The following is a 13,305-nucleotide window of genomic DNA, read 5'->3' on the forward strand; positions in this document are numbered from 1 at the left end:
CCTATCTTTCTTGGCTGTTTATTGACAGTAAAAGGTGCATTTTCTGAGAGATACAGAAAGATATTTTTGTGTTTCTCATCTCCACTTCATTTTGCCAACAGGGTCAGTTTCATCGTAAATTTATAAGGAACTGAGATTTCAATCTGAACAAAGAAAATGCAACCTAAAATATAAGAATTCAACCCTTACATTTGTAGAATGCTTTATCGCTCTCATAGTGCTTTCACAAACATCATCTCATTTCATTCTCATACTAGTTCCCGAGGTGACATTATCTTCATAACAGATAAAGAAATTGAAAATTAGAGATCGAATGGGATTGGAATATGCCACCCCAAAATATGTCATTGAAGAATTTTTGACTGAAGAAAATTAAGAAACAGCAGACACAGGAGAAACCCTCTGCCCTCCTCCTTACTTCCTAAAAGCAAAGCCTTTGTGAAAGTGTCTTCCTTCCCTTCTCCCATACCAGGAACAGAATGGCCCTTAATCACCAGAGATGGCTTTTATCACTGGAGATAGTACCCTTGAGTCTGTATAACAAATCTTACTAACATAACCTTTATCTTCCATTCGTTTCCCCCATATATTTTCCTTCCCATAACTTAACACTTCTAGAAGCCCAAATCCCTTCTCCTTTGTCTTCTCACTTCTTCACAATTTATTGTTCTTTGTTTAATGGCATATAAGCCCTCACACCTAACCATTTGAGTTTCCACTTCTTTTCTCTGAAGTTTCCATGAGCTTGCAAAATAAATCTTTTCTTCTATTGCTTAATTCACAGGCCCTAGTCACTAAACTTAACAGGATAGAGAAAAAAATTTTTCCTTCTCTGCAAGATCAAAAAACTTACCTCAACCAGAACTAAGCAAATTTACTGTATGCACAATTATTTTCTCCTCACATACCTATACCAGACATCAAATATTCATCAAGGTGTTCTTTCTTGCTGAGGCCAAACATTCCCAGAATCCCTCTCAACACAGTTTCCATGAAACAACTTCGTTATGCCTATACTACAATTTCCTAATAATGTCCACAGGATATCGGTAGTTTTCTCCCTTTGTTCCAGGAGGAACCCTTCCTGACAACAGAAAAGTATCTCTGAATCCCTTTCTTTGAGAATCTTTATCCATATTGCTTTATTCTAAAGAATTTTTGGAATTTTAAAAAATGTCTCCTAAGATTTTGATGATGCCTCCTATAGTCCCTCACCCAGAATCGATAATAAACTCTTTTCCATAGGACTGGCATGAGGCAAATTCCTGAGCTACCTCTCTGAAAAAAATCATCCTTTTTCTTAGCTGATCATTCACAGTGTTAGCCAGAGTACATTCTCTTGATTTCTGGAGAAAGCTAGTGTGGTCCACAAAGACTCCTCATAGATAGAATTCTCTCTGAGGACATATCAATTTGCACACTTAATACACACGTTAAGGTATACCAGTTAACCAATCTCAGTATCTACCTCTTTGTTGTCATACCAATTTCTTCAGTACGGAAAAATATAAGAACTGAGAAAAAACATGAATCAGAACTAGAAACTACTGAATAGTCTCTTACTGTAAAAATTGTTTTACCCTTAAATGCACTACATCAGAAGGTCAAATTAAGTTCATATAAATTTTCCAATCATTTTTGATATGTTCTGATTGGCGATCAGAATACAGCTTTTATCCAACGAGTCCAAACAAAGTAGGCCATTCACATTGCTGAAGTTTCTTCAGCATCAAGATAACATGTGCTGAACACAAAATTGAAGAAAATGAGGCAGTTGATTATTATTTTTATTGATCAGCATCTTCCAGAGAGCTCACATTGAGTTTGCGGCAAGTTGGCTTACATTTTCAGTGTTATTGAAATAGAGGGAAAAAATGATATAGTAAAAGAGAGAGCAAATCACCACTCTTTCCTTCTCTTTAGAAGTATCTATCAGGCACCTGGTGGCTCAGTGGTTGAGCATCTGCCTTTGGCTCAGATAAGTGATCCTGAGGTCCTGGGACTGAGTCCCACATCAGGCTCCCCACAGGGAGCCTGCTTCTCTCTCTGCCTATGTCTCTGCCTCTCTCTGTGTGTCTCTCATGAATAAATAAATAAAATCTTAAAAAAAAAAAAAAAAAAGTAACTCTCTAGGGTGCACCTGGGTGGCTCAGTCAGTTAAGCCTCTGACTCTTGATTTCAGTTCAGGTCATGATCTCAGGGTCTTGAAATCAAGCCCTGTGTCAGGCTCAGGGCTCAGCACAGAATCTGCTAGAGATTCTCTTTCTCTCTCTCTCTCTCTCTCTCCCTCCCTCCCTCTGCTCTCTCTCTAAAATAAAAATACATCTTTAAAAAAACAAAATAGGCGCAGTCCAGTGTGCGGGCGCCTCAGGATGGCTCGCACTACGGAACCACTGGCAAAGAAGATCTTTAAAGGAGTTTTAGTAGTTGAGCTCTTGGGCATTTTTGGAGCCTATTTTTTGTTTAATAGGATGAACACAAGCCAAGATTTCAGGCAAACAATGAGCAAGAAATTTCCCTTCATCTTGGAAGTTTATTACAAATCCATTGAACAGTCTGGAATGTATGGAGTCAGAGAGCAAGATCAAGAAAAATGGCTGAATAGCAAAAATTAGGACCAATCATCACGTTCAGCCTCCCATCTAAGCTGTTTGAGACCTTTGTGGGGGAGAAGAAAGAGGAGCACACCACATGGTAGACTCCTGGCCCCACAGAACAAAACAGGAGCTTCTGGTCTGCCATGGCTTACAGTCATTTCCCATCCACTGTACAAATCCCTTACTTTTGTTTTCCTTTGGCATTTATTGTTAAAGATTAGTTTTAACAAATAAAAGACTAGGATAAGAAAGGAAAAAAAAAAAATACATGTATTTTACACCAAAGTAGGTCTTCAGCCAAGAAGCAAGTTTTTCAAACACTAAAGAAAAAATATATACTGCGTAGCAATTTCAGCACCCCTAAAATCTTGCTCTATATGTGGGTCTATCTCTTCTAAAATTAGAGCTTTGCTAGAAGCTAAAATGTGGAGCAATAATCAAATTCATGAATGATACTTCTGTTTAGCTTTCTATTATAAAGGGTAATTGGAGTCAAAAACAAAGATAAAAATAAGCAGTTTTAATAGGACTACAAGTCCACCCATCTCTTCAATTTTCTAAAACAATGAGATTTTTATTTCATCCATGATCACCAGGGTAAACTGGATGTTCAGACTTGAAAGTAGAAACACCAAAAATAGATCTGATAAAATTAGTCTTACTTCACCTTAGGTTGGGTCAATCTTGTGATGCTAGAGGATATATTTATATATACAATTTTTATTTTATTTTATTCATTCTATTATATCTATTCTATTATATAACATATATATAATAAAATTAAAAATTTATAAAATAAAAATGTTTAAACATATCTTTCTTTTGAAAGCATTTAATCATTTAAACATACATAAACCATAAAAAAAAGAGTCATGGTTTACCTTAGAATGTGTTTGTCACCTGACATTATAGGATTTCTAAAACATCCTATAGGACCAACTAACTGCCCCCAAAAGGTAACTGAATATTCAGAAGTACTCAGGAGTTTGATTTTAATTTAGGATTTTTTGTTCTGTCATTGACTAGTAATTAAAAAGAAGTCAATCCCGGTAGATGCTTAAAATTTTTCCGTACAACTGAGAAGTACACTTACAGAATCAAACGAGAATCTGTCTTGACCTTCATCTCTATATATTATTAGTTTCCTCTTTTAAAAATTGAGCTGCTTCTGATAGGGCAGTTGACCCTGAGTTGTGAGCCTCAAGTGCTTCAGCTTCCTGGTCTTCTTAACCTAAGCGTTAGCTTAACTTTAACCCTAATTCTACTACAAACTGCTTAACAGAGGTACAATAGATATTTGGTGTTTGTGTTGATAATGATGTAGATGTTCACAATAATTTGGTCAGGGTTCAAAAAACTATGGCCCCCAAACCCAGCCCCTGCCTGCTTTTGTAAAAAAAAAAATTATTGAAACACAGAACACTCATCCATCCACATGTTGTTTATGGCTGCTTCAACACTACAAGAGCAGAGTCGAATATTTGGGACAGAAATCACAAGGCCCACAAGACTTTGTATATTTGCACTCTGGTTCTTTAAAGAAAAAGTTCTAAAAGATCCCTTAGGAGTCATTGTATAAGTGGTCATTGTCGCAAGTCGTTTTCATGTATAAGATGTCACAACATAAAAATGTTCAGAATGTGGTGTTTTCTTGTAAATCCCTAAGTCTCAGCTTCATCCTCCCCGTTGTGTGTGAGCCTTGATGAGTTCTTTCTTAATCTGATTCCTCTCCATATCCGTGATTATGAGCAAAATAATAGGGACCTATGCCACATAGATTTTTCTTCCTTAGTAACCACAATTTAATGAATATTCAGGGAAAGACAATGGTAAAAAGATTCTAATAATGCATTAGAAGTAGACATTGGGGACCATAATTAAGCTTTTTTTCTCATTTTAGATGTGATACTTGACACAGCCTGTTAAGCATCCCTCTGTGACGAACCTAAAGGCTGTTACTTTAAAAACTGAACTAATAAAATAGAAGAAGAAATACGATATGTGGTACAGCGTATGATCAAAAAAGCTCGCACTTCTGCCTTAACTAACATGTCTCAGCCAAATGAATGATAGTGGAACTAGAATAACACAAAAAAGCCAAAAACTGGATTGCTTAGAATTCCAAAGTCAAATGCTAAACAAGTAAAGGATAATGTACATTGTCTCACAGGAAATCTTATCCCTAATGCATAGCAATTTTCCACATGATATTCTGGAGTTAAAAAAGAAACAAAATATTGATTTTATGAGATTTTAGTAAATAGGTTTTCTTCTTCCCTCTGCAGTTGTTCTATCTGACATATAATGAGAATGATGGCAGTGATCTTTCTTGCCTCAGAAAAGCTGGGAAATATCAGAATTCTGAATCCAAAGAATCTTCATTCAACCCTCTGAAAGTTATCAGATGAAATTGAGACCCAAACCACACGAGGAGCTTGAGACAGAAACTAGAATTCAGGTCTTCTGACTCTGGTCAAAAATTCTTTTCTCTACATCATGGCGGGTGAATTTATCTTCACCTCTTGGGTAGGTCAATAGGTAAGTCACTTGGTGAAAACACTCCAAGAGGAAGTTTTGTTACATACATTTCCTTTGTGGTGACGTAAGTTAAATTCTGGGCCCCCAAGCCAAACTTTTAGGAAAGGTCCCATCACTCTTGATTAACTGCAGAAGAACTGAAGAGTAAACAGCTGTGCGCCGCGAAGTCCTTCCCTGCTTCCCCCGACCCCTTCCCACTGGCTGACCTCATGAAGTTGCAGGCATGGCTCCGGCGGCTGTTCTGACCTTCTGCCTTTGGAAAAACTTTTAGTTATTTTTTGGTTACTGCCGCTGCCCCTCCTGTTCCCTAGAGTGCACGGTAAAGACTAGATGCCTTCTGTATAATGACTGTGGTCAGCTATAAATATAAGGAAAATGAACATGCACCATCTTGATGTCAAGCTAATTTTAGCTTAACAGTTTCATTTTAAGTATGCCCAACCTAGACTGGGCACATCGTGGTTCAGTCTAAGAAGTTTTAAAAATGGAAATTACAAAACCACACCGCAGAACCCAAATTGTTCAGATGGTAGGAACAGTGATTGAGATGCTCTTGGTGATGTTGCCAAGAAGGGGCCTTTCAATGCACAGTGGCGAGCTCTCAAACCACATGGATAAATAGATTCGGTCATCGCTGTGAGGTGAACAATAGACCCTATGTTGTGGCTTTGGCTTTGTTGTAATGAATGTAAATAGTTTCCCACCATTCAGATGTGGACAATGCTCTATGTGTTCCAGAACACATGCTGTGGGCAGGTGTGAAAAAGGTTTCCCACCAACTTTTATGCACCGTCTTCTCAATATTTTACCTTCACTTTTAGAAGCAGCAGAGTATCCCTGACTACCGTTTTCAATCCACAGAACAGCTACAGAATATGTCTGAAGATTCCAGCCTGTTATTTTTCTTCAAATCTGGGTTTCAATCTTGGTTAATGTTTGCCCAGAAATATGTAATTGCGGACTTCCTCCTCATAAACTCTTCCAGAGTGTAGGCTGCCAAGGCTTGCATACTATTATTATCTCTTTGCCTTGGGGCTACCATAGGGTGTGCCCTCCCAGTCACAGGATAGATAACCTGCTCTCGGCCAGGAAGCCTGCATGGTTAGCAGCTGCAGCTAAGAAAAAACACAGCTTGCATGTTTCCAATGATGTTTGTTTGCCTTCTCCTTTAATTAAAATTAAAATTAAGCAAATTTTAGCTGGTTCTTTTTTTTTTTTTTTTTTTTTTTTAGCTGGTTCTGTATTAAAAATTCACACTTGCCTTTTGGATAACTCCTCATTTATTCTGTTTGCATTAGTCACTGTGATTTGGATGTACCTACTTCCTCTTCCTCATCCAAGTCAATTTACTGGGGAACTTTTCTTCCTCCATCAAATGTTACTTCTTCTGTGAGGCCCTTGTTGCTTACCTCCCACCCCCACATAAGCGCGCGCACACACACACACACACACACACACACACACACAATTAGAGTTTATTGAAACCTTCTGGATGCTACTCTAGCACTCTGTTACATTTCTATTACAACATATCATGGTCTAGCTTCTCTCTTATTTAGCGTGTCCCTTTAATTTCCTTCTCCCGCAAGACTGATTCTCTTACTGGTCTCTGTATTATGTTATCAGTCCTAGGATGAACCTCGTTTTTGGATTTTTTTTTTAATTTTTGTATTAAGATATGATTTACACATGTAAACATCTCCCTTTTTAGTTCCACGAGTTCTGACAAATGCATAGGCATGTAACCATGATCACCATCAAGCACAGAGCAGTTCTATTCCCCCAAATACTACCCCAAGCCCCAGGTAGTCAACCCAAACCCCTCACCCTCAGCCCCTGAAAACCACTATTTTCTGTTCCTGTAGATAGGTTTTGCGTGTCCTAGAAATGAAATCATACAGTTTGTAGTCTTTTAAGTATGGTTTATTTCACTTAGCATAATACATTTGAGTTTCTTCCATGTTATTACTGTGGCAGTGCATTCCTGACACATTCCTAAGGAACATGGCATTTGTGAATATACCAGTTTGTTGATCTATTTGCCAGCTGAGGGACATTGGGTTGTTTCTAGCCTGGGGCAATTGTGAATGAAATGGCTATAAACTCACATTCTGTGTCAACACAAGTTTTTGTTTCATACAGATAAATAACTAGAAATGGGATTGCAGGGTCATATGTTAAATGTCTGTGTAACTTTATTAAAAAAACTGCTCAACTGTTTGCCAAAGTGACCATTTCATTTCACATTCTCACCAGCTATCTATGAATTCTAGTCTCTCCACAACCTCACCAATACTTGATATTGTCAGTTTTTCTGTCTCAGCCATCCTAATAAAGTATACAATGGCATCTCACTGTGGTTTTAATTTGCATTTCCCTAGAGACTACTAATGTTGAATATCATCTTTTAATGTGTTTCTTTGTCATCTATACATCTTTGGTGAAAGGTCTATTCAAATATTTTGTTCATTTTTCAAGAGTTATTTGTTTTCTTATTATGGAATTTTGAGTTTTTTTAAATACTCTGGATATGAGTCTCTTATCAAATATTTGAATTGCAAATATTTTCCCCTAGTCTGTTTAATAAATATCCTTAATATTGAATTGAAAAATGTCAATGAATTGAGATCTCACATACAAACAATAACAACAGCAATAACAACAACAACCACAACAGTTCTTTCAAAAAGAACTTACAAAATTTAAATCTACAAATGATGTAGCTATTTATATCTTTACCTCTTCAGATGAGTCAACGAGATCTTAGAATAACATAAAGAAAAAAATTGATCGTAGTAAATCTAAATTTCTACTTGGAAACTATTTAAATGTAGCACACAGGGGATTTGATCTAAGAGATATGCACATCCCCTAATCAGTTTTAAAAAAATTATCACTTAAATACTATTTTCTTTGAAAGAAAACCATAATAGAAAATATATATTACATGTTTTTTTGTTAAGCAATCAGACATTATTCTTTCAAATAATTTTTATCATAGTTATCAGTAATTATTACAATAGATATGTTTCTCTACCAAAACAAGTCTGGGGGATAAACTACTCAGTCCTGAAATCCTACTCCTCACTCTCACTGAAATCAGTCTGTTAAAAAGCATATTATAGGATTATGCAGTCAACTTTTTGTGTGTGGACATGTATAGGAGATCCTTTACTGTGAGGGCTGTGAACCTGAAGTTCCTAAGAAGATCTTCAGTTCTGTAATGAAATGTTTCATTGTTAATCCTTACTTGAAGGGAGGGTTTTACAGGAAGGGGAAGAATTTTATTACTGTTTCTACGAATGAGGTATTCTTACATTGAGTGAATACCTACTGGATCAAAAGATCCACATAGGCCATAAAATGATGCATTTTTCAGGCATATTTATTCTCAACCAATTAATAAGCATGTACTGTTTGCAGATATTATGGACATCACAGAGAACTACTAGAGATGGGAACAGAATTCCTTTTAGTTAAGGAGACCAGAAAATATCACAAAATTTTTAGCAACAACAGCATCGATGATTAGGGAAAGACCAAAGACAGAACAAAGGGAGTAGGTTGGTGAAAGGAAAGAGAGCTGGCAATAAAGACTCATTTCTACCTTACAGATTAGCTATTTCTCTATTAATTGTTGTCACTAGAATAATATTTGATGGCCCTTTTCAACAGTTCATTGGTGCAATGAGGTCCAGGTCTCATGACATGAAGTCATCTTCTTAAGACTGTTTTCACAACACATTCTGGCTCTAAGTGATGTAGAGATTCAGGAGAGGAATAAAACCAAAGACTAGGGGAGTCAGAGAAAATGCCACAGAGGAAGTGGGACATCACTGCATCTTGAACCATGGATAGATTTTGCTTAACAGGAGAGAGGGAAGAATGGTGTGAAGGAACCAAAAGGCAGTTTGTGGAATTTGTCAGTTTTTGGTCTCCAACATCTGATGCCCCTGCCCATCATAGAAGCCTATTTGCCAGGTATTTGATCTCCAAGCCTTCCTGACTACCACATAGCATAGGCTCTCCCAACTGGAATCACCTGTCCCGGTCTTGGACCAGCCAGCTGGTGCTGTGCTGGGGAGAAGCAGGGAGCAGATGGCATGACATGCATGTGGACTGTGCGTAGCCAAATCCTTGTTCCAGAAGTGGTCAAAGCAGAAGCTCAAGTAGCAGAATCTATGTCAGGCAGAGGGAGGTGGGGGGTGGGGAGTGTGGAGGCCAGTACTGTGGTTAGCAGTGCAGAAGTGTCATCGCTAGTTCTATTACACAGTGTGATTTGGGGCACTGTTCCTGGGTACGTGACCCCAGAGCCCAGAATCTTTCTGGAAACTCTATGAGCTATCCAGTATCTTTTTCATAAGTTCCTTCTATGCTTAAGTCAGCTAAAATCAACTGTGAGTAGTAATGCATATTATACTGTAAGGACCTCTTTATCAATTCTCATGTCCCTATATAAAAAGCATGTAAAGCATCAATTAGCATTCTATCCTCATTTTTTTTCAGCAGGTAGCACAGGGCAGGGGTCAAGGGCATGGCTCTGGAGTCTAGAGTCTGATGACTCTATGCTCAAACCCTAACTCCATGTGAAAGCACACCTATGGTGAAATCTGGGGCCCCCAGCAATCTGTATGACCACACCACACACTTTCATACCTTTCTTGACATTTCCAGTAAATAGGTGCTTGTTGAATATGCATTTAAGGATCCAAGATCTTTCCCATTCATAAGGGTCTTTAGGACCAAATATAGATTTTCTGCCTGTGAGTTATAGAACTATAAGATAATAAAGAACAAACTCAGTGACCTCCGATATGACCCATACTCCTAAGCTCATTAAAATACGGCCCAGGTTTAGCACTCGTTAGCACACTGCATTTCTTCTAATGGTATTTCACTTCTTGTTTGCTACTTAACTTTTCACCAGCTGCCTCACAAATAAACCTGTCTCCTAGAGGACAAAGACCGTCTGTATCTTCGTATCCTACAATATCCCCAACACAGAGCTGGGCATGTAGACGTTACACAATACATATTTCTTGAATGAAATAAAGCCTGTGGAAGTACCTCAATCACCGTGGAATAAACTGAGTTGCATTCACATGCTGAAAAAGTATTTATTCTTATACTTGTGCCACTTCAGACACCTTTCTTAGCCTAAATACACAAAAATAGAGACTCATTTTCTACCCATTGTGGTAGCCACACAATGGGATGTTTTGCAGCCATGCATAATTGCCCTTGTAAAAAGAAGGTAGCCACTTAGAAAGTCGTAATGATACATCAATTTTTTAAAAACAATATAACAGCATGTGTGTATATGGATGAGCACTGCTAGAGAACACAGTGAGATGAAAGCTTAAGGTAAAATGATTGGAGGGGATCTTTTTCATTATTCAGATACTCTTTTCAGGTCTGAAAAAACATGGCAGCACCTTAAAAATAAGGATTTTGTGTATATTTCCTTTAATTCTACAACAGCAGGTGGTCAAATAAATAAAAATCAAGAGGAAAATGCATTTCTGAGGAAACTTTCTGTAAGGTAAGTAGAGTGCAGTAGATACTGTTTGTGTCCTAGCCATCTCCTATAGCCTTAATCTGCTCCAGACTGCCAACTAACAGCACCTGCCTTTCTTTGCCTAAGAGCTTTCCATCACTTCATGAGGCCACTTTGTTTGCATGTTTGGCTCCCAGAAATACTGGGGAATTAACACCTCCAGAAGCAGCCCTTTCCCCTGACTGTATAGATATCACTCAGGTGGAATAACCCTGGGATTTATGTTCTAAGTCATTCTTCCAGAGTCCCCAGGGATTAAGTTCCGATTGCCCAAAATGGTAAGTAGCTCAATAACGTACTCCCTAGTTTCGTTCCCTCCACTTCACTTCCCTACCCTCCTACAGAAGTGGCTTGGGATCCCCCTCCAAATAAACTGTCCTTGAATCCTGGTGGGTGGGAGGTTGCATGCAGGCTTTGCAAACTGCCAGGCCCTGGTCCCACTCCTGTCACTGGTGCTCACTAGCTGTGCAGCTTTGGGCAAATTCCTTGAACTCTCTAAGCCTCAGTTTTTTTCATATATTTATGGGAATGAGAATATTTATGTTGCAGCATTACTCTAGGAATGAAATTCCACACAACAATGCATTTATCTTACTAGCACATGGTTCAAAAAATGATGCCCTCCTCTGTGTTTGAATGGTAGTGACAGCAACAGAAGCAGTGGCAGTAATAGTGTTCAGTAATGTGTAAATCAGTATTCCTTCAACTTTAATATGCATTAAAATCTCCTGGGATCTTGTTAAAAACAGGTTCTGAAAAAAATAAAATTAAATTAAAAATAAAAAAATAAAATAAAAACAGGTTCTGATTCAGAATCTGGGGTAAAGACTAAGATTTTGCTTTTCCAACAAACTCCCAACTAATACCAATGCTGCTGGTCCTCAGACCACACTAGGAGTAGCAGGAATTTAGGATATCATCTCCGACGGGACAGAGAATAAGGAAGAGAAATCATCTATATAAGGATTCACTCTATGACTGGTCTTTACTATATAGCTACACACCCACATACACACACACTCTTTCACATATTTTCAGAAGAGCAGAAAATTTTCCTTTTTTCAAAAAATGTATCATACATATAACCCTAAACCACTTAATTCTTAAAACTCCTTTGGGCAAGTAGGCATTCTCTCAATTCTTTCCACTTCTGGCACCAAATTCTGTCCCACTTATCCATTTCTATATAACAAATGACTTCAAAACTTACTGACTCAGAACAACCATTGTCACAATTTTATGGATCTACGACTTGGGCAGGGCTCTGCTGGGTGCTTCTTTTGTTTCACAAGGTATCAACGTAGGTAATTGTTGGTGCTTAACTAGGGCTGGTCTTGTCTGAAGGGTCCACAACAACTTCAACTCCATGTCCAGTACCTTGGCAGGGATGGCTGGAAGGCTGAACTCAGTAAAAATTGTCAACCAGAACATTGACGAGAGATCCCTCCAGGATGGTGGCCGCAGAGTGGTCACCTCTTGCTTGGCAGTTCAGAGTTCCAGAGCAGGTGTGGCAGGGAACAAAGGAGACCATCTGATCTTATATCAGTCAGCCTGGGAAGTCACACTGCATCATTTCTGACACACTCTATTCTTCAAAGTAGTTGTAAGTCCATCCAGATTCAAAGGGGATGGTACAGGCCCCCACCTCTCAATGAATTTGAACCTGTGTTTTTAAACAGCCATAGTTCTCCCTCTAGCCTCTAGGAGGCTAACATGCCTCCTGCATGAAAAAGCATATTCACTTCTTCCCAAATCCCTCTGTGATGGCATCAGGTTCTGGCTTCGGCTCAGGCTAGAAGTACAGGATCCTGTCACCAAAATCTGGTCCTTATCAAGGGCTTCCTATAGGCAACTCATTGATAAACCTTAAATCTTGTTTCCATGAGCTCAGCTGGAAGTCAAAAATTAATCCGTAAATTAAACTGAGAATGATATTTTGAGTAAGAAGATGGGAGAGACTAGAAAGAAGCATTTCAAGGAATGCTTTCAATTTACTTAAAATAACATATGAAATATTACAACAATAAAGCTCAAGGAGCTATGGTCTCTCCAGGCCTTGTCATGAATGAGGGACTGAGAAAAGCACAGTGCATCTCAAGCCACCAGGGGATCATTTCATGTTTCATTAAAGGCACATTCCTGAGCATCCTTCTTATTCCCAGGAACACACTCATCAGCTCACATTTACTCAGCACTTAAAGGTTCTGACCCGCTGTTGGAACTGTTATAGGGGATTGTTCAAATATGTTTAATCGAAACATGTCTACGTTCTCTCTCTCCTTCACTCAATGCCAGCGACAACCAACAAGTGAGGCAATTCTCATACTGTCCCTTAAAAGGGGAAATAGAAAACAGAGTTCTGAGGGAGGGGAGTGTTAACATTCCCTCAACGAAAATTATGAAAAGGCCACATTAGCAAACAAATTCATTAAATTGCAAATTAATGGGTCTCTGAATACAGCTGAGGCAAGAGAAAAAATGTTGGGAAATGGATGGGCCCTAGAAACTGCTTCAGGGCCTGCTTTCTGCCACCTTTACACTCTGAGCAAGATACCCTATTTATTGCTCAGTTTCTACAAAATGAGGACACTAGGGGGTACCTTCCAGAACTGT

The 13,305-nt window shown here is 38.4% G+C and overlaps 1 protein-coding gene and 1 long non-coding RNA gene across 4 annotated transcripts in view; one reads left to right on the plus strand and one right to left on the minus strand.

Annotated features, from left to right (window-relative positions):
* Positions 1 to 2,349: 2,349 nt before the first annotated feature.
* Positions 2,350 to 2,862, plus strand: LOC140611703 (protein CEBPZOS). The gene has a single exon (XM_072788484.1). The coding sequence runs from the start codon at positions 2,373 to 2,375 to the stop codon at positions 2,613 to 2,615; it is 243 nt and encodes an 80-aa protein (XP_072644585.1). The 5' UTR covers positions 2,350 to 2,372; the 3' UTR covers positions 2,616 to 2,862.
* Positions 2,863 to 7,062: 4,200 nt separating this feature from the next.
* Positions 7,063 to 13,305, minus strand: part of LOC140611707 (uncharacterized) — a 32,756-nt gene continuing 26,513 nt past the window's right edge. For all 3 annotated transcript variants that reach the window (XR_012012853.1, XR_012012852.1, XR_012012851.1), the window contains one exon: positions 7,063 to 12,583. This is a non-coding gene — a long non-coding RNA (uncharacterized lncRNA). The remainder of the gene's footprint in view (positions 12,584 to 13,305) is intronic.

The sequence above is a fragment of the Canis lupus genome, chromosome 20 (genome assembly GCF_048164855.1).
Source record: "Canis lupus baileyi chromosome 20, mCanLup2.hap1, whole genome shotgun sequence".
Lineage (NCBI taxonomy): Eukaryota > Metazoa > Chordata > Mammalia > Carnivora > Canidae > Canis > Canis lupus.

Bases quoted from the DNA above. Each gene is read 5' to 3' on its own strand.
- LOC140611703 (XM_072788484.1), top strand. From the start codon at position 2,373: ATGGCTCGCACTACGGAACCACTGGCAAAGAAGATCTTTAAAGGAGTT.